Source organism: Plecotus auritus, assembly GCF_963455305.1.
Source record: "Plecotus auritus genome assembly, chromosome: 3".
NCBI classification, from domain to species: domain Eukaryota; kingdom Metazoa; phylum Chordata; class Mammalia; order Chiroptera; family Vespertilionidae; genus Plecotus; species Plecotus auritus.
The window spans coordinates 120853034-120877378 of record NC_137772.1 but is presented as its reverse complement, the minus strand read 5'-3'; the positions used below and the strand labels follow the sequence as shown (position 1 = coordinate 120877378).

General features: G+C 39.4%; 1 protein-coding gene across 11 annotated transcripts in view; it reads left to right on the top strand.

Moving 5' to 3' along the window:
- FRY (FRY microtubule binding protein) overlaps nt 1–24345 on the top strand; it is a gene marked incomplete at its 5' end in the record, with an annotated part of 677381 nt that overhangs the window by 544774 nt on the left and 108262 nt on the right. For 9 of the 11 annotated variants that reach the window (XR_013960263.1, XM_080662182.1, XM_080662181.1 and 6 more), the window contains 2 exons: nt 10996–11070; nt 16604–16774. Coding sequence is in view for 10 of the 11 variants with exons in the window: in XM_080662182.1 (XP_080518308.1) it covers nt 10996–11070; nt 16604–16774 (246 nt within the window). Of the gene's footprint in view, nt 1–10995; nt 11071–16603; nt 16775–19526; nt 22204–24345 lie in introns of those variants that run through there. The other 2 variants (XM_080662176.1, XM_080662177.1) reach the window with 2 other exon arrangements.

Sequence of the window (24345 nt, the reverse complement as noted above, 5' to 3'; positions counted from 1 at the left end):
GACAAGAAAAAGCTTAAGGAATTCATCACTGTCAAACCAGTATTAAAGGAAATGTTGAAGGGTCTTCTTTAAGTAGAAAAAAAAATTTAAAGATAAAAAATATGAACAATAAAATGGCAATAAATACATATCTATCAACAATTTAACCTAAAAATCAAAATGAACAAACTAGGAATCTAATGAATAAAATAAACTGATGAATAAAATAGAACCAGAGGCATGGAAACATGGAACAGACTGACAAATCTCAGAGGGAAGTCGGGGGGGGGGGGGGGGAGTAGATTAACCAAAGAACTTATATGCATTACCCTTGGACATAAACAATAGGATGGTGAAGGCCTGGGGCAGGGTGGGATCTGGGTGGAGAAGGGGAAGGCGGGGGTGTGGGGGGTGAAAGGGAAAGATACCTGTAATACTCTCAACAATCCTATATAATAAAAGAGTAATATGCAAATTAACCATCACTCTGCTACACCCACCAGCCAATCAGGAGAGAATATGCAAATAAACCCAACAAAGATGGCTACGGCCACAGAGAGCAGGAGGGAGGCTTGGGTTTCCACGGCAATGGAGGAAGCCAAGCTTTCCACCTGCCCTTGCCGGCCTAGGCCTCCACTCAAGGTTACAAAGTTTCAATGATAGAAGATACATAAACCCAAACAGAAATGGCAGCAGCCATAGAGCTGGAAAGAGAAGGCTAGGGTTGCCCCCGGTGGTGGAGGTAGCCAAGCTTTCCGCACACCCTGGCCGGCCCAGGCCTCGCATAAAGCTACAAAGTTTCAATTATAGAAGATACATAAATCCAAAAAAAAATGGCTGCCGCCACGGAGCAAGCAGAAGGCTTGGCTCCGCTCCAGGCTACAAAGTTTCACTTGTAGAAGATAAATAAACCCCAGATACCAGGGCCTCCACTTGGGTTGCCAGGGGGTGTGGCCGGCCTGCAAACCACCACAGGCCCCTCGCCCAGGCCGCCCCACACCCCAAGGGAACCCCCACCCTGATCCGGGACACCCTTCAGGGCAAACCAGCTGGCCCCCACCCGAGCACCAGGCCTCTATCCTACCTAATAAAAGAGTAATATGCAGATTGACCATCACTCCAACACACAAGATGGCTGCCCCCATGTGGTCAAAGGTCCTGCCCCCATGTGGACACAAGATGGCCACCACAAGATGGCCAGCAGGGGAGGATAGTTGGGAGGGACCAGGCCTGCAAGGGAGGGCAGTTGGAGGCAATTAAGCCTGCAGGGAAAGGCAGTTGAGCGGGACCCAGGCCTGCAGGGGAGGGCAGTTAGGGGTTACCAGGCCTGCAGGGGAGGGCAGTTGGGGGCAAACAGGCTGGCAGGGGAGCAGTTAGGCATCAATCAGGCTGGCAGGGGAGTGGTTAGGGGGGTGATCAGGCTGGCAGGCAGAAGCGGTTAGGGGCAATCAGGAAGGCAGGCAGGCAAGCAGTTGGGAGCCAGCAGTTCTGGATTGTGAGAGGGATCCCAGATTGGAGAGGGTTCTGGATGGGCTGAGGGTCACCCCCTCCCCCGTGCACGAATTTTGTGCACCGGGCCTCTAGTAAAGATTAAAAAATTAAATAATTTTTAAATTATAATGAAAAAGAAATAAAAAGACTTGCAGCTTATGTGAGGGAGGCAGAACCCCACTTACAGGGAGAGGGACTGTCCCCAAGATAAAATGATGACCAAGTGAGCACTAGGAAGGAAAAATACTGTTCACCCAGTAGGACTCACCTTCACTCCTAAAGGTTAAGGAAATGGATCACGTAGCAGTGCCTGCTGGAACACAGCTGATCATCACTGAGTGTCCACTGAGTTGTTGAATAGGGAGCCTACCAAAGTTCATTGGGGATTTGGCAAAGAGAAAGAAATGTACAGCCCATTCCAATAGAGTCTATATCAATTTCTTCCTGAGATTATAAAATGCCCACTAAAACTTAGGAAAAGATGCAGAGGCTGAGCCATCTTGAAGGGGAGAGTGGCTGTGATCGGAAGCCTAGCCTTACCTTCAATCAGGAAGAATCGGATAACTCCCAGGACCCTACAACCACAACACCCAGGGACCATCTGTGAACCCACAAACACCAGGTCTCAAGTAGCACAAATACAGGGACTCGGATGAGCTCTGCACCTTCTCACAGAACGATCATATTTCGCCCAGAGAAAGGTGAGGTCTACGATCCAGACTGAAAGGAGAAACGCATGCAGCGGAATCTAGAGGTTCAGAGGAAGTCTGAGCCCCACAAAATCTGCGGACATTGGGACCCGAGTAGTCCGAGAATGTGGAAGGGGGTCCATAGGGCTGCTGGCAGAAGGGAACTCTAGAAATCAACCCATAGCTGGGCTGGGCACAAAACGGCAGCCTGAAGCTTTACCAGTAAACCAGCTGTGCTGTGCCGGGGGAAAAGACGTGCGCAGAGACATGAGCAAAGTTGCGTGCAGTGCCAGGGCAAAAATGTCGTGAGTTCGCGCACTTACTCTGGCTCTTTTTTCTTCTTAAATCCTTGCTTTTGATCACTGAGCCCAGTACTTAGGATCACCCAATTAAAAACACTCTCAGAGACTGCAGGGGAAAGTTATTTTTGTGGATCCTGGGGATCAGAGCGGGGAGAAACAATCAAAAAACCAGCTCTGGGGCAGTCCATACCCCCAAACCAGTATTAAGTACAGCAGGGAAAATAAATTCTAAATACTGGGTAGAGAGGAGTATAGCCTCGGATGTCAGTACAGAAACACTGCCACCCAGGGGTTGAATCACAAACTGACTCTTGTGTAAATACAACCACAGGCAGGCTAAGTAACAAAGAAATACTGCCTGCTTGAAAACAAAACTGTGCCCTATGACACAGAGGAGCAGGGAACTTCAATACTGTCCTGACTACCTTACAGGAAACAGGCATGCCAAACAGAACAGTAGAGGAAGTGAATGACCTTCACTACTGCACATTTTTATTTTTTATCTTTTACTTAAGAAACTAATTTTTTTCTCACTTGATTTTACCTTCTTAATTACTTTATTTTTAATCAGTATTATTACTACTATTATTTTACCTTTTTTAAAGTTTCATTTTATTGTCTCTTTATTTTATTTTATTTTATTGTGGGATTAGTGTTCTACATTCTATTTTCATTTTTCCTTTAGCATCACTTTACTCTATCTCAACTTTACCTTTATGCAACACTCTCTTCCTCACTTTTCCCCTTTTGCTGTCCTGTTTCTCTTACCCTATTCCTGCTTTAGATTTTCCCTATTCCTTCTTTTTAACCCCTGTTAAAAATTCATCATACTTATATATCTAATTTCCAACCCCCTGCTCCAAGTTCATAAACACTTCTCTCTTCTCTTTCTTCACTATCTAATTTTTTTCTCTCTTCCTTTTTTTGTTTGTTTGTTTTTTGTTGTGTTTTTTTTTTAATTTATATTGTTTTGTTTTGCCCTTCTTTCTCTCTGTCCTATTGTTATTGTTAGTTTGATTGTTGATTAGATTGGGGTTCTTTTTGTTTGTTTGTGGAATTGTTTCTCTTTTTTTTTGCTTCAGTTTTTCTTCTCCTCACTTGTTATTAGTTGTTGTTTGTAGTTTGCATTCAGATCTGGGTGTTAGTTGTTTGCATTTTTTTGCATTAGTTGTTGTTCTATTGGAGTTTTCTCCCCATATAAATAGGTTTTCCCCTACTTTTTTATTCTCTTTCTATTCTCTCTTACTTTTTTATCCTTTCCTCAATATCATTTTTGCACTCTTTTTTTTTTAGGCCCTAATTCTCTTTTCTCTGGTGGTCACCTTTATTTGGGGTTATTAGTATCATGAATACATTTGTGTTCAGTGCCTTGTGCGTTGTGCCTTGTTGTGTTGCATTTTGTGCCTTTATGCCAATGCAGAAGAGAGAGAGCTACATAACCAGACACCCAGAGAGGAGAGATCATGGGGAGACAAAGAAACAGCCTGCATATGAAAGAAAAGGAGGCATCACCAGAAAAGGAAGTAAATGAAATGGAACAACATGTCAGAGAAAGAATGCAAAGAAATGGTCATAAGATCACTGAAAATGTTGGAAGACAAATTCAACAATATGTGTAAGAACCAAGAGGAATGAAGAAGAACCAAGAAAAAGTGAAAAATGACATCGCTGCAAGAAAGAACTCAATAGAAAGCATCAACAGTAGAGTAGAAGAAGTAGAGAACTGCATCAGTGAGCTAGAAGACAAGGTAGGAAAAAATACTCAAGCAGGGCAGCATCTAGAAAACAAGCTTAAAAAACAAGAGGAGAGCCTAAGGGAACTTTGGAACAACACGAAACGAAACCACATCCACATAATAAGGGTGCCAGAAGGAGAGGAAATGGAGCAAGGAATAGAAAACTTGTTTGAAGAAATACTGACAGAAAACTTCCCTGATATAGGGAAGAAAAAACACAAGTCCAAGAAGCTCACAGAGTACCAAACAAAATGAACCCCAAAAGACCAACACCAAGGCACATCATAATTAAATTGGCAAACACCAACAACAAAGTAAGAATCTTAAAAGTAGCCAGAGAGAGACAGAAAGTTACCTACAAAGGATACCCCATCAGTCTAGCAACTGATTTCTCAACAGAAACACATCAGGCCAGAAGGTAATGGAGTGAAATATACAAAGTCATGCAAAGGAGGGTCTGAATCCAAGAATACTGTACCCAGCAAGACTATCAATCAAAATTGAGGGGGAAATAAGGAGCTTCACAGACAAAAAAAGGAATAAGGAGTTTATCACCAACAAGCCAGCAATGCAAGAAATGCTAAAGGGTCTGCTGTAAAAAGAAGAAATAGGAAGCGAAGAAGGAACACAGGCATAAAAAATAAAAATGGCGACAAACAAGTACCTATCAATAATAACTTTAACTATAAATGGATTAAATGCCCCACTAAAAAGACATAGGGCAGCTGAGTGGATAAGAAAACATGACCCATATATCTGCTATCTATAGGAAACCCACCTCAGAAAAAAGGACTCACACAGACTGATGGTGAAGGCATGGAAAAAGGTATTTCAGGCAAATGGAAATGAAAAAAAAAGCTGGGGTAGCAATACTTATATCTGACAAATTAGATCTCAAAGTGAAGGACATAACAAGAGATAAGGAAGGCCACTTCATAATACTAAAGAGAGCAATCCAACAAGAAGATATAACTCTGGTAAACATATACGCACCCAATACAGGAGCACCCAAGTACATAAAAAAACTTCTGGAGGATATCAAGGGAGAGATTGACAGCAATACAGTCACAGTAGGGGACTTTAATACCCCACTAACACCACTGGACAAATCCTCTAGACAAAAAATCAGCAAAGAAATATCAAGCCTAAATGACACACTAGATCAGATGGAATTAATTGACATCTTCAACATTTCACCCCAAAGCCACAAAATATACATTCTTCTCAAGTGCACATGGCTCATTTTCAAAGATAGACCATATGCTAGGACACAGGCAAAGTCTCTTCAAATTCAAGAAGGTAGAAATCATACATGCATCTTCTCAGATCACAATGGCATAAAACTGGAAATCAACTACAATAAAAACAATAAACAAAATAAAACACCTGGAGGCTAAATAGCATGCTATTAAACAAAGACTGGGTTACCTGAGACATCAAAGAAGAAATAAAAAACATTATGGCAACAAACGACAATGAAAACACAACAATCCAAAATCTATATGACATAGTGAAAGCAGTCTTGAGAGGGAAGTTCATAGCTCTATAGGCCTACCTCAAAATACAAAAAACAATGGTAATAAATTACCTATCCCTAAAACTCAAAGAGTTAGAAAGAGAGCAACAAGAAAAGCCCTGTGTAAGCAGAAGGAAAAAAATAATAAAGATCAGAGCAGAGATAAACGACAAAGAGACCAAAAAAACCAATACAAAAGATCAACAAAACCAAGAACTGGTTCTTTGAAATGATAAAAAATATTGATGAACCTCTAGCCAGGCTCTCCAAGAAGCAAAGAGAGAGGACCCAAATAAACAAAATCAGAAATGAAAGGGGTGAAGTAGCAACCAATCCCACAGAAATACAAACAATTATGAAAAAATACTATGAACAACTTTATTACAACAAAATGGACAACATAGATGAAACTGATATATTCCTAGAAAAATACAGGCTCCCAAAACTCAACCAAGAAGTATCCAAACACCTGAATAGGCCGATAATACTGAAGAAATTGAAACATCAATCAAAAATCTTCCAGCAAACAAAAGCCCTGGTCTGTATGGCTTTACAGGGGAGTTCTACCAAGCATTCAAAGAAGAACTAAAACCTATCCTCCTCAGACTATTCCAATAAACTCAAGAGGAAGGCACACTTCCAAACTCTTTCTATGAAGCCAGCATTACCTTAATCCCCAAAAAAAGATACCACAAAAAAAGAGAACTACAGGCCAATATCCTTGATAAAGATAGATGCTAAAATCCTCAACAGAATTCTAGCAAGTCGGATTCAGCAATACATTAGAAAGATCATACACCATGACCAAGTGGGATTTATTCTGGGGATGCAAGGATGGTATAATATCCGAAAATCAAGAAATGTGATACATCACATAAACAAACTGAGAGACAAAAATCACATAATCATATAAATTGATGTGGAAAAAGCATTTGACAAAATCCAACACCCTTTCTTGATAAAAACTCTCAGCAAAGTGCGAATAGAGGGATCATTCCTCAACATAATAAAAGCCATATATGATAAACCCACAGCCAACATCATACTCAATGGGCAAAAACTAAACTCATTTCCCCTAAGAACAGGAACGAGACAAGGATGCCTACTTTCACCACTCCCGTTAGACATAGTACTAGAAGTATTAGCCATAGTGATCAGATAAGAAGTAGAAATAAAAGGCATCCAAATTGGAAAAGAAGAAGTAAAACTGTCCTTATTCCCAGATGTCATGATACTATACATAGAAAACCCCAAAGACTCCATCAAAAAAACTACTAGACCTAATAAATGAATTTGCCAATGTAGCAGGATACAAAATTAACACCTAGAAATCTATGGCCTTTTTATACAGCAATAATGAACTCACAGAAAGAGAAATGAAAAAAAGTCCCATTAACCATTGCACCAAAAAAATTAAGATACCTAGGAATAAACTTAACTAAGGAGGTAAAACACCTGTACTCGGAAAACTACAGGACACTATATAAAGAGATAGAGGAAGACATAAACAAATGGCAGAACATACCATGTTCATGCATTCCTAGAATCAACATCATTAAAATGTCCATACTACCTAAAGCAATCTATAGATTCAATGTAATACCTATTAAAATACCAATGGCATATTTCAAAGATCTAGAACAAACTCTCCAAAAATTCATCTGGAATAAAAAAAAAGACCCCGAATAGCCACAGCTATCCTGAGAAAGAATAACAAAGTTGGAGGGATCACAATACCAGACTTCAAGCTATATTACCAAGCCACAGTTCTCAAAACTGCCTGGTACTGGCACAAGAACAGACATATAGACCAATGGAACAGAATAGAGAACCCAGAAATTGACCCAAGCCATTATACTCAATTAATATTTGACAAAGGAGGCAAGAGCATACAATGGAGTCAAGACAGTCTCTTTAATAAATGGTGCTGGGAAATTTGGTCAGATACATGAAAAAAAATGAAACTAGACCACCAACTTAACACCATACACAAAAACAAACTCAAAATCGCTAAAGGACATGAATGTAAGACAGGAAACCATAAACATCTTAGAGGAATCCACAGGCAACAAAATTACAAACATATGTTGTAGCAATATCTTTATAGACACAGATCCTAGTGCAAGAGAGACTAAGGAGAAAATAAACAAATGGGACTACATCAAAATAAAAAGATTCTGCAAAGCAAAAGAAACCATCAATAAAACAACAAGAAAGCCCACTGTATGGGAGAACATATTTGCCAATGTTATCTCTGATAAGGGTTTAATCTCCAACATTTACAGAGAACTCATACAACTTAACAAAAGGAAGATAAACAATCTAATCAACAAATGCGCAAAGGATATAAATAGACACTTCAAACGAGGACATTCAGAAAACCAAGAGACATATGAAAACATGCTCAAAGTCATTAATCATCTGAGAGGTTCAAATCAAAACAACAATGAGGTACCACCTCGAGAATGGCTATCATTAACAGATCAACAAAAGACAAGTGCTGGTGAGGATGCGGAGAAAAAGGAACCCTCGTGCACTGCTGGTGGGAATGCAGACTGGTGCAGCCACTGTGAAAAACAGTATGGAGTTTCCTCAAAAATGTAAAAATGGAACTTCCATTTGACCCAGTGATCCCACTTCTAGGAATATATCCTAAGAAACTAGAAACACCAATCAGAAAGGATATATGCACCCCTATGTTCATAGCAGCACAATTTACAATAGCTAAGATTTGGAAAGAGCCTAAATGCCCATCAATAGATGAGTGGATTAGAAAACTATGGTACATCTGCACAATGGAATACTACGCTGCTGTAAAAAGGAAGGAATTCTTGCCATTTGCAGCAGCATGGATGGAACTAGAGAGCATTATGCTAAGTGAAATAAGCCAGTCAGTGAAAGAAAAATACCACATGATCTCACTCATTTATGGATAATAAAGAACATTATAACCTGATGAACAAAAATATAGATACAGAGGCAGAGAAGCATCAAACAGACTGTCAAATTACAGCAGGAAGGCTGGCGGGGGGGAAGAGGGGAGGAGGTAAGAGATCAACCGAAGGCCTTGTATGCATGCATATAAGCATAACCAATTGACACAAGACACTGGAGGGGTGGGGTGAGGGCATGTGCTGGTGGTTAGGGGAGGCCAGGGAAAGGTAATGGGGGGAGAAAGGAGACATATGTACTACTATTTGTAATACTTTAAACCAGTGGTCGGCAAACTCATTAGTCAACAGAGCCAAATATCAACAGTACAATGATTGAAATGTCTTTTGAGAGCCAAATTTTTTAAAGTTAAACTTCTTCTAACGTCACTTCTTCAAAATGGACTTGCCCAGGCCGTGGTATTTTGTGGAAGAGCCACACTCAAGGGGCTAAAGAGCCGCATGTGGCTCGCGAGCTGCAGTTTGCCAACCACGGCTTTAAACAATAATCCTAATATATAAAAACCCTGGGTCCCTCACATCCACAATGACCGGAGGTTCGACCAACCGGAAGTCAGTCCTGCAGTCAGTGCTGGGTTGTCGTGGTGACCCAGCACTGACTGCTACTGCTGCAGGCACAGTGCCCACCACTGAGGGGGCAGTGAATCAGACCTGGGGAGAGGCCTGAAGAGAGAAGCAGGGTCTGTTCCATAGCCTCTGTTGCAGCTGTTGATCAGCACTTGCCTCTTTCTTTCTTTCTGGGCCTGGCCAGCAGCTGAGCCTCCATTTTTCTCCAGGCCTCCACCAGGCTGCTGATCAGCCCTGCCTTTCTGATCAGGCCCCATTGATAGGCCCAGAGAGGCTGACTGGCATAGAAACCGACCAATCAGAACCAAATTGGCTGGCAGGGGAGGGCAGTTAGGGGTGATCAGGCAGGCAGAGGCAGTTAGGGGCGATCAGGCTGGCAGGGAAGGGCAGTTGGGGGAGAGATCAGGCTGGCAGACGTGGGCAGTTGCGGGCAATCAGGCCAGCAGGGGAGGACAGTTGGGGGCAATCGGGCTGGCAGGGGAGCAGTTAGGTGTTAATCAGGCTGGCAGAGGAGCGGTTAGCAAGTGATCAGGTTGGCAGGCAGAAGCAGAAGCAGTTAGGGGAATCAGGCAGGCAGGCAGGTGAGTGGTTAGGAGCCAGCATTCCTGGATTGTGAGAGGGATGTCCCAGATTGGAGAGGGTACAGTCTGGGCTGAGGGACACCTTCCCCCTGCCCCAGTGCACGAATTTCATGCACCAAGCCTCTAGTAAAAAAATAAATAAATAAATACGAGAATGAACTAAAAAAAAAACTTAGGAAAAGAGCTTACATATCTCTTGCCTTGCTTCAACATCCTTCAACACTGAAAAGACACTGTATTGAGTGTCTCTTCTATAATTTGGAAAGAAGGATGCAGCGAACTGAGTTCCATTAAGGAGAAAATCTATGAGTGACATTGGCCTCCTAGCAGTTGCTACATAAGTGTAAATCAGATTAAAAGGGGAAATATCATTCTAGAGAGATCAGGAAGATTGCTTTGAAAGCAATTCTGAAGTACATGAATATTTTTTAACACTCTGGACACTCCTTAATTTTATTCTTAAACTACCATTCATTCTGAGACCTAGTTGATCTGTGTCACTGGAACATGTGATGTCTTACCAAAGAATCTGCTTGCTTAAGGTGCTAAAACATGAAATGTATGGAGAACACCAAAAAGAATTAAAGTTGTTTAACTTTAGGAAGAATAAATTGAAAAGATTTAATACAGCTTGCAAATAATTGAGTTTTTAATTCTGCACAAAGTAAAGTTAGTCTCCTCTTTAAGGAAAAGAGGTTTGTGCTGTTAACATAATAGATTTAATTTAGGTGTAAGGAAAGCTTTGCTGATGCTGAAGGTTGTAGCATATAAAAAAGATTATCAAGGAAAGGGATGAATATCTACTGAAGAATCTTGAGGTTGATTTTCAGACCCTGATCCCTCCACCTTGGGAAAACTTAGATCAGTACTGTATTATAGAAATAGAAGGTGATCCTCACTTTAAATGTTCTAATAGTCACCTTTTTTAAAAAGTTAAAAAGGTAAAATGAATTTATAACATATTTTACTTAACCAAATATGTCTAAAATATTATTTCAACATGTAATCAATATTTCACAATTATTAATTCAATGTTCTACATTCTTTTTTCATGCAAAGTCTGTGTGCATTTTTACATCTCACTTCTCACTGGTCACATTTCCAGTATGATAGCCCTCTGTATAAAAGCAGATCTGGTCACAAGATGCCATGATTATAATCTGCCTGTATGTTTCTTTTTCAGAAGAGGACAAAAGAGAAGTTGGTGCACGTCCTTTCTCTATGTGGCCAAGAAGTAGGATTGAGCAAAAATCCATCAGTAAGTTCTAGCACATATCACATGTATTTTGGTATCGTCTCCTTTTTACTTAGGTCTGTTCTTACCTTTGGTCAAAACAAGTTTAGAAGATTTACCTATGAATTACAAGTATAATATCCACCATCTAGATCAAACCCCTACATTACTTCTCCCCACAGCATGGTTTTCAGTCTCACCTTAATTCGGAAACAATGAAAGATTTTGTTGGCTATTTGCTCCAGGTTGTCTGTAAATAAATACTCAGTTTTTTTCAATTTTTTAAATCTCTTACTTTTTTAAATAAAAATGCCCAGCTTCCTGAAAATATATATGTGACTACTGCACCACCAAGTATGATACACATTCCTTTTGGATATAATTTTATTCTGTACACACAACTCTTACTGTGATGTCACTGTTTTATTCACAATAAAGGTGAAAATAATGATGTTATCATGTTTTTTTCTCATATAAACTTCCACTGATGTTACAGGTTTTTAAAACCATGCCATCAGGTTTTGGAATATATGAATAATTAAAGTATTAGATGTTAGCTTCTGAGGCCCTTCTACAATTTAGAAAATTCAAATTGTATATGTGAGTCTGTTGTAGCAAAAGCAATAAAAATCTCAGGGTCTGACTTCACCAGGTATTTTTTTTACTGTCTGGCAATGTACCCTAGCCAGTTATTAGCTCAGCTTGACCTCCATTGAAGTCACCATTTTAGTGTTAGTGATCATTGGGTTTGTTGCTACCCCTGTGACATTATTTAGGGCAGAGGGAACAAGATGACAGTGGCTAGAGCAGACAAAGCCTCCAAGCTCACAAGGGAGAGAAACAGGAGCACTTGGCCTTTGCAATGCAGCCCTGCCAGCCAGGGCCATTCTTACTGACTTGGCAGGTGGTACTTCCTTCTTCAGATCTGAACCTCTTGTTTCTGTGCTGAGGCCTTTCTGGCTGGAAATGTTTACCTGGAGGATGTTACAAGTAAGAGCAGCAGCACATATGAGGAAGCCAGAATTCTCATCTTGTCTCTGACTAAGTAGTTGACTGGCCCTCTGTGTTGTTTGTCTTACATGCCCATGTGTAATACCTGCACAAACTGTGTCATGTACACATGTGAGAAATAATGACTGTTCTGAAATACTGGAGAAAAAAAAATACCTGTAAATCCTCTCATTCTTTTACTTTTGATAGACATTTGTGTACTTAAATTCTTCTAAATGATTGCCTACTTTTCAAGGATGACTGGATGTTGTAATGAAATGGTTAAATAAGAATCCTGTTCACTTTATGTAATATCAATCTGTATTCAGAAAAGGCTGAATAGCAAAACATTTAGCTTCATTTGTAGCTTATTATTTCTGCAAAGTTATGTTAAGATGATCCAGTAAAAAGAACCTAAACATAAATGTTAATTTTAAAATATTAATGTATTCAAGGTTTTTTTTGGTGTGAATTATTTTTTTATTATTGATTAAGGTATTACATATGTGTTCTTATCTCCCCATTGCTCCCCAAACCCCCCACTCATGCTCTTACCCCCCTGTTTTCTGTGTCCTTTGGTTAGGCTTATATGCATGCATACAAGTCCTTTGGTTGTTCTCTCCCCCTTACCCCCACCCTCCCCTACCTTCCCTCTGAGGTTTGATGGTCTGATTGATGCCTCTCTGTCTCTGGATCTGTTTTTGTTCATCAGTTTATGTTGTTCATTATTTTCCATAAATGAGTGAGATCATGTGATATTTATCTTTCTCTGACTGACTTATTTCACTTAGCATAATGCTCTCCAGTTCCATCCATGCTGTTGCAAATTGTAAGAATTTCTTCTTTTTTACCGCAGCGTAGTATTCCATTGTGTAGATGTACCACAGTTTTTTAATCCACTCATCTGCTGATGGGCACTTAGGCAACTTCCAAATCTTAGATATGGTGAATTGTGCTGCTATGAACATAGGGGTGCATACATCCTTTCTGATTGGTGTTTCTAGTTTCTTGGGATATATTCCTAGGAGTGGGATCACTGGGTCAAATGGGAGTTCCATTTTCAGTTTTTTGAGGAAACTCCATACTGTTCTCCACAGTGGCTGCACCAGTCTGCATTCCCACAAACAGTGCACGAGGGTTCCTTTTTCTCCGCATCCTCACCAGCACTTGTTGTTTGTTGATTTGTTGATGATTGCCGTTCTGACAGGTGTGAGATGGTACCGAATTGTCATTTTGATTTGCATCTCTCAGATGATTAGTGACTTTGAGCATATTTTCATATGTCTCTTGGCCTTCCTTCTGTCTTCTTTTGAAAAGTGTCTATTTAGTTCCATTGCCTGTTTTTCGATTGGGTTGTTGATCTTCCTTTTGTTAAGTTGTATGAGTTCCCTGTAAATTTTGGAGATTAAACGCTTATCAGTGATTACACTGGCAAATATGTTCTCCCATCCAGTGGGCCTTCTTGTTTTGTTGATGGTTTCTTTTGCTGTGCACAAGCTTTTTATTTTGATGTAGTCCCATTTGTTTATTTTCTCTTTAGTTTCCATTGCCCTAGGAGCTGTATCAGTAAAGAAATTGCTTCAGCATATGTCTGAGATTTTGCTGCCTGTGGATTCCTCTAAGATGTTTATGGTTTCCCGTCGTATGTTTAAGTCCTTTATCCATTTTGAGTTCATTTTTGTGTATGGTGTAAATTGGTGATCTAGTTTCATTTTTTTGCATGTATCTGTCCAATTTTCCCAACACCATTTATTGAAGAGACTGTCTTGACTCCATTGTATGTTCGTGCCTCCTTTGTCAAATATTAATTGAGCATAGTGGTTTGGGTCAATATCTGGGTTCTCTATTCTATTCCATTGATCTATATATCTGTTCTTGTGCCAGTACCAGGCTGTTTTGAGAACAGTGGCTTTGTAATACAGCTTGATATCTGGTATTGAGATCCCACCTACTTTGTTCTTCTTTCTCAGGATTGCTGCAGCTATTCGGGGTCTTTTTTTATTACAGATTAATTTTTTGAGAGTTTGTTCTAGGTCTTTGAAATATGCCGTTGGTATTTTGATGGGGAGTGCATTGAATCTATAGATTGCTTTGGGTAGTATGGACATTTTAATGATGTTGATTCTAGGAATGCATGAACATGGTATGTTCTGCCATTTGTTTATGTCTTCCTCTATCTCTTTATATAGTGTCCTGTAGTTTTCCGAGTACAGGTGTTTTACCTCCTTAGTTAAGTTTATTCCTAGGTATCTTAATTTTTTTGGTGTGATGGTAAATGGGATTGTTTTTTTAGTCCCTATTTCTGTAAGTTCACTTTCGGTGTATAGAAATGCCATAGATTTCTTGGCATTAATTTTGTATCCTGCTACATTTCTGAATTCATTTATTAAGTCTAATAATTTTTAATGGAGTCTTTAGGGTTTTCTCTGTACAGTATTATGTCATCTGCGGATAAGGATGGTTTTACTTCTTCTTTTCCAATCTGTATGCCTCTTGTTGTCTAATTGCAATTTCTTCTTCTTGTCTAATTGCAATGGCTAGTACTTCCAGTACTTATTTCTTCTTGTTGTCTAATTGCAATGGCTAGTACTTCCAGTACTAAGTTGAACAGGAGAGGTGAGAGTAGGTTTCCTGTCTTGTTCCTGTTCTTAAGGGAAATGCTTTTAGTTTTTGCCCATTGAGTATGATGTTGGCTGTGGGTTTGTCATATAAGGCTTTTATTGTGTTGAGGTATGATCCTTCTATTACCACCTTACTGAGAGTTTTTATCAAGAAAGGATGTTGGATTTTGTCAAATGCTTTTTCTGCATCAATTGATATGACTATGTGATTTTTATCTCTCAATTTGTTTATGTGATGTATCATGTTTATTGATTTACGGATATTGTACCATCCTTGCATCCCTGAGATCAATCCTACTTGATCATGGTGTATGATCTTTCTAATATAATGCTGAATCTGATTTGCTGAATCCGAATATTGTTGAGGATTTTAGCATTTATGTTCATCAAGGATATTGGCCCGTAATTCTCTTTCATTGTGTTGTCTTTATCTGGTTTTGGTATTAGAGTAATACTGGCTTCATAGAATGAGCTTGGAAGTGTTCCTTCCTCTTGAATTTTTTGGAATAGTCTGAGGAGGATAGGTTTTAGTTCTTCCTTGAATGTTTGGTAAAACTCTCCTGTGAAGCCATCTGGCCCTGGGCTTTTGTTTGCTGGAAGCTTTTTGATGACTGCTTCAATTTCTTCCATAGTTATCGGCCTATAGAATCTTCCTGGTTGCATTTTGGAAGGTTGTGTTTTTCTAGGAATATGTCTATTTTTTCCAGGTTGTCTAGTTTGTTGGAATAGAGCTGTTCATAGTATTTTTTAACAATCCTTTGTTTTTCTGTGGGGTCTGTTGTTATTTCACCTCTTTCATTTCTAATTTTATTTATTTGGGTCCTCTCTCTTTGCTCCTTGGTGAGCCTGGCTAGAGGTTCATCAATCTTGCTTATCCTTTCAAAGAACCTGCTCTTGGTTTCATTGATCTTTTGTATTTTTATTTTTTTTTTGTCTCTATGTCATTTATTTCTGCTCTGATCTTTATTATCTCCTTCCTTCTGCTCACTCTGGGCTTTTCTTGTTGCTCTCTTTCTAATTCCTTAAGATGTAGAGTTAGATGATTTACTACCTTTTTTTTTTTTTTTTTTTTTTAGGTAGGCCTGTAATGCTATTAACTTGTCTCTCCGAACTGCTTTCACTGTGTCCCATAGGTTTGGGATTGTTGTGTTTTCATTGTCATTCTTTTCCAGGATGTTTTTAAATTCTTCTTTGATCTCTTTGGTAACCCAATCATTGTTTAATAGCATGCTATTCAGCTTCCAAGTGTTTGAATTTTTTTTATTGTTTTTATTGTAGTTTATTTCTAATATTATGCCATTGTGGTCTGAGAAGATTTAATAGAAAAAGCCTTGTTTTGTTAAATCAATAGGCAATAGGGTAGGAATTTAAGTATAAATTATGAGCATGGCTACTCAGCTACACTTCTGTAGTTCAAATGAGCAAGTATTATACCTTTTGGCTTCTTTTTCTTATTCCTTTCCAGTTCCTATTGTATCTCTGAAAGGGTTAAGTTCTTTGCTCTCATAGTTCATTCTATAATAGCCTATCTTGGTATTGGGAATCCTGAAAATATTGTGTGACACTATGTGTGATATGCGTGTGAGTATGTACAAGTTCTAACCCCAGTCAGTTTACTGATTTATGAACACACATACAGTCATCTCACAAACACACACATGCCCCCCCCACACACACACACACATACATGCAGGTAGGATCGAGTCTTCATCCATTAAGCAGCCATTTGACTCTTGAAACATTTTCCTGGTGCATGAACTTGTGTCTTTCCACTAAGTTTAATCTGAAGGCATCTGTCCAACATAAATAATAACATTCTAAAAATACCCGCCTGAGGAATTAGGTGTGTACTGGAACAGTGTGATGAAGAGCCAGTAATGGTTTTTTTGTAGCACAAACAACCAGAGGGAGATGGTTTCTCAGGACAGGACTCTTTGGATTTGTAGGTGATTTTTTCATCATGTGGGGACTTGGACCTGCTGGAGCATCAGACAAGCTTGGTCTCTTCCGAGGATGGTGCCCGAGAATCGGAGAACATGGATGACACAAACAGTGAGCAACAGTTCAGAGTCTTTAGAGACTTTGATTTCCTGGATGTAGAACTAGAGGACGGAGAGGTATAGTATATTCTCTAAAAATAACCCACTTGACTAACAAAAGTTTCTTTTTACCTGCTAAATAATGAATTTTTATAACTGAGTCTCATTGAAAAGCTGTAAACTTTATTTTAAATCAACATATTCCAAGTAGAGCAGCTTCACTTTGGCACAAGTTACCACACCCTTCCTGTCTGAGCCCACAGCAGATGCTGCCAGGTTATTTTTAAATGGCCATAAGTTGACTGCTGATGACCATACAAAGGCTGTGTGTATAGTCCAACAGTGAACTTTAAAAGAAACACATACAAAATATTCAAGTTATGAACCTGTTTGCTGGTACCTGGCTAAAACAAGCAGAGCGTTTAATGCTTACAAACATGAAATTGCTCTAATTCCATTACTGGAAATCTTGCTGGCAACAAAATGAGCCAGGAGCCTGGGGCCTTTATGCTGCCTGATTAGGTCATTAGAACTCAGAACAGGATGGAGGGCACAGGAGAGTTTCTGGCTCTTATGTAGACGGGTAGCTGGTTTTCCCCACACTTGGAGCAGCTTAACTCAAGTCTCAATAGGCAAAGGCAGATTTGTGTATTTGGATGATAAGTATAGTCATAAGATGCTTTCAGTTATGAATATTTTTTAAATCTGGGATTGGAAGGCAACACATTTTCCCTTTGCTCTCATTTTGATAATTTGGGGAGTGTTCCTTTGCCTCAAAGGGCAGAAATGAAATTCACTAAAGGAAGATTGGTATGTGTAAAAATGCCAGATACCCCTGGTACCAAGTCAGCTCCTGGTGTTAGTCAACATGCTTGAGCTCACATGTAACTATACACAGTCTATTTCCCAAAGAAAGGGCTTTCTGCTAGACTTAAAGTTAAAGCAGAGGCCCAGATTCAAAGTTTATCATTTCCTATAGTGGGAAGGCACCTCCTAACTTAACTTCCTACCTTAATTAGCTTCTTACCTTCCCTAAAAGGATATGACTGCTGACCAACTCGTTTATATCAAGGTGAGGCCTTGGGGCTATCTGTTTTTGTCCCTTTGGCCACTGATGACCCTGGATATCTGTGCCAGCAAGGGAGAATCTTATTCTCAGAAGGAATAGTATTTTCTTTACCAATATTTTCCTGGAAACAAGTTTGGCAGCCCATTATGTAAAGAGCTAAAGGCACTGACTGCAAGGCATCTTTAAAATAAGTGTCAGCTTTTCACCTTGAGTTGTTCTAGAACCAGTAGAAAGTAGTGCAGAATTTTCTGATTGTTCATCAGTAATCAAGATATCAATCTCGAATTGTGGTGATGATTGTTTTAAAAGTCTTCCATGAAATACAACAGTTTTGAATGTCTCTGAGCCAGAGCTGCATGGAATGTCACAACATGAGCTCCCTGGCCTGAGCAGCTAACCCCATCTTCCCTCCTAGGCTAGAATTCAAGCTCAGGCACCCTCTTCACTCTGAAAATAAAACTAAAGAGGGAAAAATTGACCTTGCAAGATACACATCATTTTCTAAAGTCGATCAAAGAAAAACATGTTATGTAATATGACCTAGCAGGAGATCAGACACAGTTTCAGAACAACTAACAAATTTAATTTCTATCAAAATAAAAGAAGAAAAATCTGAGATGCCCATCACTTGAAAATAACTATGACACTAATGTTTGTCAGGGATAATAAGTAATGAATACTACTAATGTTCTCTCTATTGCCCTAGCCAACAAGAACTACATCACAGTGATGACTTCATCTTATATAATTAAGATTTCATAGACACTCAAAAGTATGAAAGTATATATGTACCCAAATAAAATAAACCATGTGAGAAAGTTTTACTACATCTCAGTAAGATGCAATAAGGGATGCTACCATGCTTATGAGGGGTAGCTTAAAAATGCATCGGCTTTGGAGCCAGTCAAGGTCCAACTTTGAATTACAGCTCTGTCACTGACCTCACTGTATGATCATAAGCATGCAATTTCTCTTGGCTTTCTCAGGTAATCAATGGGTATGATAATACCTGCCATAGAGTGGATCTGAGCATTTAGTGAGGTAACCTACATAAAGTTTCTAGCAGTGTTTCAATGTCCATTCCTTTGTACTATCATTGGTGAATAATTTCAGTTTTTCCTCATCTGAGAAACGTAAGCATATTTACCTTCTAGATAAAAACACAATTATCAAAAAAGACAGTTTTTTGGTTACATCTACTTCTTTTCATTAAATTGCCTCAGAATTTATTGCCTAATATTAGTAAGGGTTTGGCCTTGAACTTTTCAGAATCTTTGCAAGGTGTTGTGTCTTTGCTGTTAACTGCATATCAGCAGTGAAGAGACCATGATTACACACACCTTTCTCTTGGTGAGCAGGATCAGGTGACACCATCTTTTTGTTCCAGTTGATGACCTGATACATTTTCCCATGATATTTCACAATTTCATCACAAATACTTAGTCATTCCCCCCCTCCCCAAAAAGTGTTGAGGACAGAAAAGTAGCCACTAAAGGGGAAAGCTGTTTCAGAAATTGTATTTGTGACTTATTGCCCACTTCCATTATCCACCACTATGAGGTTTGGAATTTCTGGTTTGATGCTGATTTTCTCTTTGGGTTTATATATATTTACCTTTGTTTAAGTTGCATCTACTGAAGTATATATTGTTAGCACGTTTATTGTGTTAAAACTAAGAGAAAAGCACTTGAGTTTCCTTAATGTCATCATTTTAAATAGACCTTTTAATTTGTTTCTCTGTTCACCCCATCTGCTGCCTAGGAGCTTCAGGTAAGAGGATGCTCTTTTTTCAGGTATGCAAGCCAATGTTTCGCATTAATGCAGATTGATAACAACAGAGTTGCTTCTTCCTCCCTTCCAGCAAATGTATGCCTGTTTGTATGCATATTCATATTGATGGGTGTGTGATATAAGATGCCTTTTTTTCTCAATTGCTCTAATCTATATATATAAAAGCCTAAGCGACCATTACAGTGGAATGATTAGAATGACCAGAATGACCAGTCACTATGATGCACACTGAGCAGGCAGGCAGGTGAGTAGTTAGGAATAAGCAGGCAGGCAGGTGAGCAGTTAGGGGCGAGCAGGCAGGCAGGAGAGCGGTTATGGGCAAGTGGTCCCAGATTGCAAGAGGGATGTCTGACTGCCGGATGTCTGACAAATCAACAGTAACAGCAGTCTATGCACAGTGTAGTATTCTAGGATCTAGACATTCAAATTTCTGTGCAAGCTTATGGTTCTATCGTATGGTCAGTGGGGGAAACATCCAGAATTGTTCCCTGAAATAGTTCATCCAACCCATCTACTGATTTGGTGCAAGAGAATAAGTTTTGTGAATTTATATTTTACATTTATATTTGTATATTTCTTCCAGTTATTTTCACATTCTTCTTTTTTTTTCCCCTCTGTCTAGTATTCTCATTTTCTTTATTTTTTTTATTTATTCACAGATTGCATTCTCTTGTTCTTTCCAGAACTCTTGCCTATCCACTTTTTTTCCATTAAAATGGCTATTTTTAAATTTCAGCGCAATAGCTAGCATATGCACCAGGAAAAATTTTTATTTGGTGGTAATTTGTCATAGCAGATATAGATAAAAGGTGCAGATATAAATAAAAAGTACAGATATAGATAAAAGGTGCTGATACAAATAAAACAGCAGATACAGCTACGGAATACAGAAATCATATTCTGAATCTGATTTCTTTGTATAATCAAATAGTCCTAAAACAATAATAAATGGGGTTGAATAATGATAATTTGTATATTATATCCAGAATGTGTTTAGGATTCTTACCTGTTGCCTTCTACCATGAATCACCAAAACAGATTTGGGAATAGCTAAGCATTTGCTTTATGAGGGATCTGTGAGATATTCTGTCAAGCTTTGTGTTATTAGAAGCCAGAAGAAATAGCCCTTAAACCAGAGGAAAATTAATCAATTTAATGCTCACTAATTTTAACAGTAATTTGCATCTCTCATATTTTTTTATTAACTGAACTCTCACCATAAAAAGTTAATGGTGAGCCATCAGACAGTGCTTTAAATGACTCATAAATGGAAGGATTCTATATTAGATGTTATTCAGATTATCTATTCGTTTTGGTTAAACCTTGCTTACCAATGAGATGTAATATTTCCCTTCTTTTATTTCTGTCTTAAGAGAGAGAAAAATATTGTGAACACACAATACAATATACAGATGATTTATTATAGATTTGTATACCTAAAACCTATATAATTTTATTAATCAGTGTGTCACCCCAATAAATCAATAAAAAGTAAAGAGAGAGAGAGAGAAAACCAAAATTAATTTCTACAAAAACATTTTATGTTGGTCAAATAAACATACTTAATATCATATGGTTTGTAAACAAAGTCTGAGATATAACTCACAGCTTTCTTTAAAACTTGCTTTGCCCTTAACCCAGGTGGTGCCTCACCCAACTCGCATGCCACCCAGGGCTCTTTCAGCGGCTGAGCATTACAGGTAGCCAACAAGTGGCAGCAGGTCTTGGTGTGCCATAGGTCTTTTGTAGCAGCTGGCCTTGGTTTGCAAGGTAGCCCCTCCCATGCAAATCCAAGCCCAGTATCAACTGAGGATTGCTAGGCAGTGTCTAACAGGTAGCCCAGGCCCATAACAGGCAGCATCTGACATGGCCCAGCACTGGAGTCCTTCCCAAGGGACCCCTAAACCAACACACACAATGGCCAGCCTCAGACCATAACAGAGAACCACCAGATTAGTGTCCCAAGTGACACACCCAAAGGGAGGTCTCAGCAAGCCCAGACATTGCTAGGGCAACTCTGTGAGGACAGCCACAGCACAATAGCTCTTATGCTGTGGTCATTGATAATCCTCAAGCCAGCCAGGCTGAGGGTCAAACCTACCCACTGATGTGCCAATAGCAATCAAGACTCAACTGCAACAGCAGGGCACACACAACCCACACAAGGCACACTCCTGGAAACACAGCTCCAGTGATCAGAAAGAGTGCCCCCACTGGGCCCCACAGGACACCTACTATGTAAGGCCACCCTCCCAAGACGGGGAGACATAGCAGATCTACCTAATACAAAGAAATAAACACTGAGGGTAGACAAATGGAAAGACAAAGAAATATATCCCAAATGAAAAAAGCAGAAAGGAGTAGAAATCTCTAGAAAAAAATAACTAAATAAAATGGAGAAAAGCAATCTACCAGATACAGAGTTCAAAACACTGGTCGAAAGGATGCTCAAGGAACTTATGGAAGAATGAACTCAGTGTGAATTTCAACAAAGAGATAGTAAGCATAAAAAGAGACATTAAAACCTTATAAAAATACTCAGAAATAAAGAATACAATAAGTAAAATGAAGACTAGACTAGAAGGAATCAACAGCAGATTAAAGAACTGAGTCAGCAATTTGGAAGACAAGGTAGCAGAAAACACCAAATCAGAACAGAAAAACAAAACAAAACAGAATTTAAAAATGAGGATAGCTAAAGGGACCTCGGGGACAACATCAAGCATAACAATATTCTTATCATAGGGGTGTCAGAAGGAGAAGAGAGATAGCAACAGATTCAGAACCTATTTGAAGAAATAATAACTGAAAATTTCTCTAACCTGGTGAAGGAAAAACTTCACTTCTGTACATGTCCAGGAAATGAAGAGTCCCAAACAAGACAAACTCAAAGAGTCCCACACCAAGACACATCATAATTAAAATGGCAAAGGTTAAAGACAAAGAAAGAATTTTAAATGCAGCAAGAGAAAGACAGTTACCTACAGGGGAACTCCACATAGATTGCCAGCTGATTGCTCAACAGAAAGTTCCCTTTTCAGGCCAGAGGGGCTGGTACAAAATATCCAAAGTGATGAAAAGCAAAGACCTACAACCAAGACTACTTTACCCAGCAATGCCATGATTTAAAATTGAAGGAGAGATAAAGAGCTTCCAAGGCAAGAAAAGGCTAAAGGAGTTCAATCACCATCAAACCAATATAACAAGAAATGTTAAAGGGACTTTTTTAAGAAGACAAAAATAAGAGGAACATAAATATAAAAAATAAAATGGCAATCACTATGTACCTACTAATAATTACTTTAAATGTAAATAGTTTAAATGCAACAATTGAAAGACATAGGGGGCTAAATGAAGGTAGGCAAAGGGGGAGTGGGGAATGTGTACAGAAATAGACTTTGCTTGAGGTGATGGGCGCATTATTTAGTAGGCAGATGATGTTTATTGAGTTGTACACTTGAAACCTGTATGGCATTGCAAACCAATGTCACCCCAATAAATTCAATTAAAAATATATAGGGTATCTGTATGGATAAGAAAACAAGACCGATAAATAAGCTGTCTACAAAAGGCCAACTTCAGATCAAAAGACACACATAGACTGAAAGTAAAGGGATGGAAAAAAATATTTCATGCAAATGCAAACAAAAAGTAGCTGGGGTATCAATACTTATAGCAGACAAATAGACTTTAAAATGAAGGATATAAGAAACAAAGACATTACATAATGATAAAGGGTTCAACCCAGCAAGACAGTATAACCCTTGTAAACATTTATGCACCCAACATGGAGCACCTATAAAACAAAGTAAATATTGGTGGACATAAAGGGAGAGATCAATAGTAATATATATACATATATAAGCCTAAGCGACCGGTCAACCGGTCACTATGACACGCACTGACCACCAGGGGGCATTCAACTTGGACAGACGAAAAGAGAAACAGACGGTTGAGTCTATGAAAGATTGCAAGCAGGTGGGGCTGAGCTGCAGTTCATATTGGGAGGCTGGGCCATCGGCCCAAATTCTGCCACTCCCCAGGCTCTGCTCCAGAGGCACGGCTCCCCCAACCCACCCCTCTGGCCGTGTCCTCCCCGGGCAGCCAGGACCAAGGGATGGAGGGAAAAAAGAGACCAGGAACTCAGTCCCTAGCACCTGCCTCCTCCTATCAGACTGGAGCCAACCCAGGATTTGTAGGACAGCGCGCGAAGTGGGCAGCCTCACAGCGCAGCTACCGTGACTCCCCACCTCTCCACACCTCAGTCTATACCCCTAGTGAGGCTGCAGGAGCTCCACCCTAGGAATCCACTTCTCCATAGCTGGGTGCAGCAGACCAGGAGATGCGAGGGGCAGCAGTGGAAGATGGGGGCAGACACTAAACTGACCAGGATGAGCAGGGCCGAGATGAGTGGGAGTGGCTCCTCCCTGGCTGCCTGCAGCTTTGTACACTACTACATTCCTCGGGGGATGTTAGATGCCAGTTTCAGCTCAATCCCTGTAGACCACACTGAGGGACCCCACCAGTGCATGAATCCTTGCACCAGGCCTCTAGTACAGTCATAATAGGGAACTTTAAATACCATTGACATCAATGGATAACCTTCAGAAAATCAACTAGAAAACAGTGACCTTAAATGACACATTCAACCAGATGTTTTTCAACCCAAAGCAGCAGAATATACATTCTTTTCGAGTGCACATGGAGCGTTTTCCAGGATAAAACACATGTTAGGCCATAAAAGCAAGTATTAATGAAATTAAGGAGATTGAAATCTTATCAATCATCT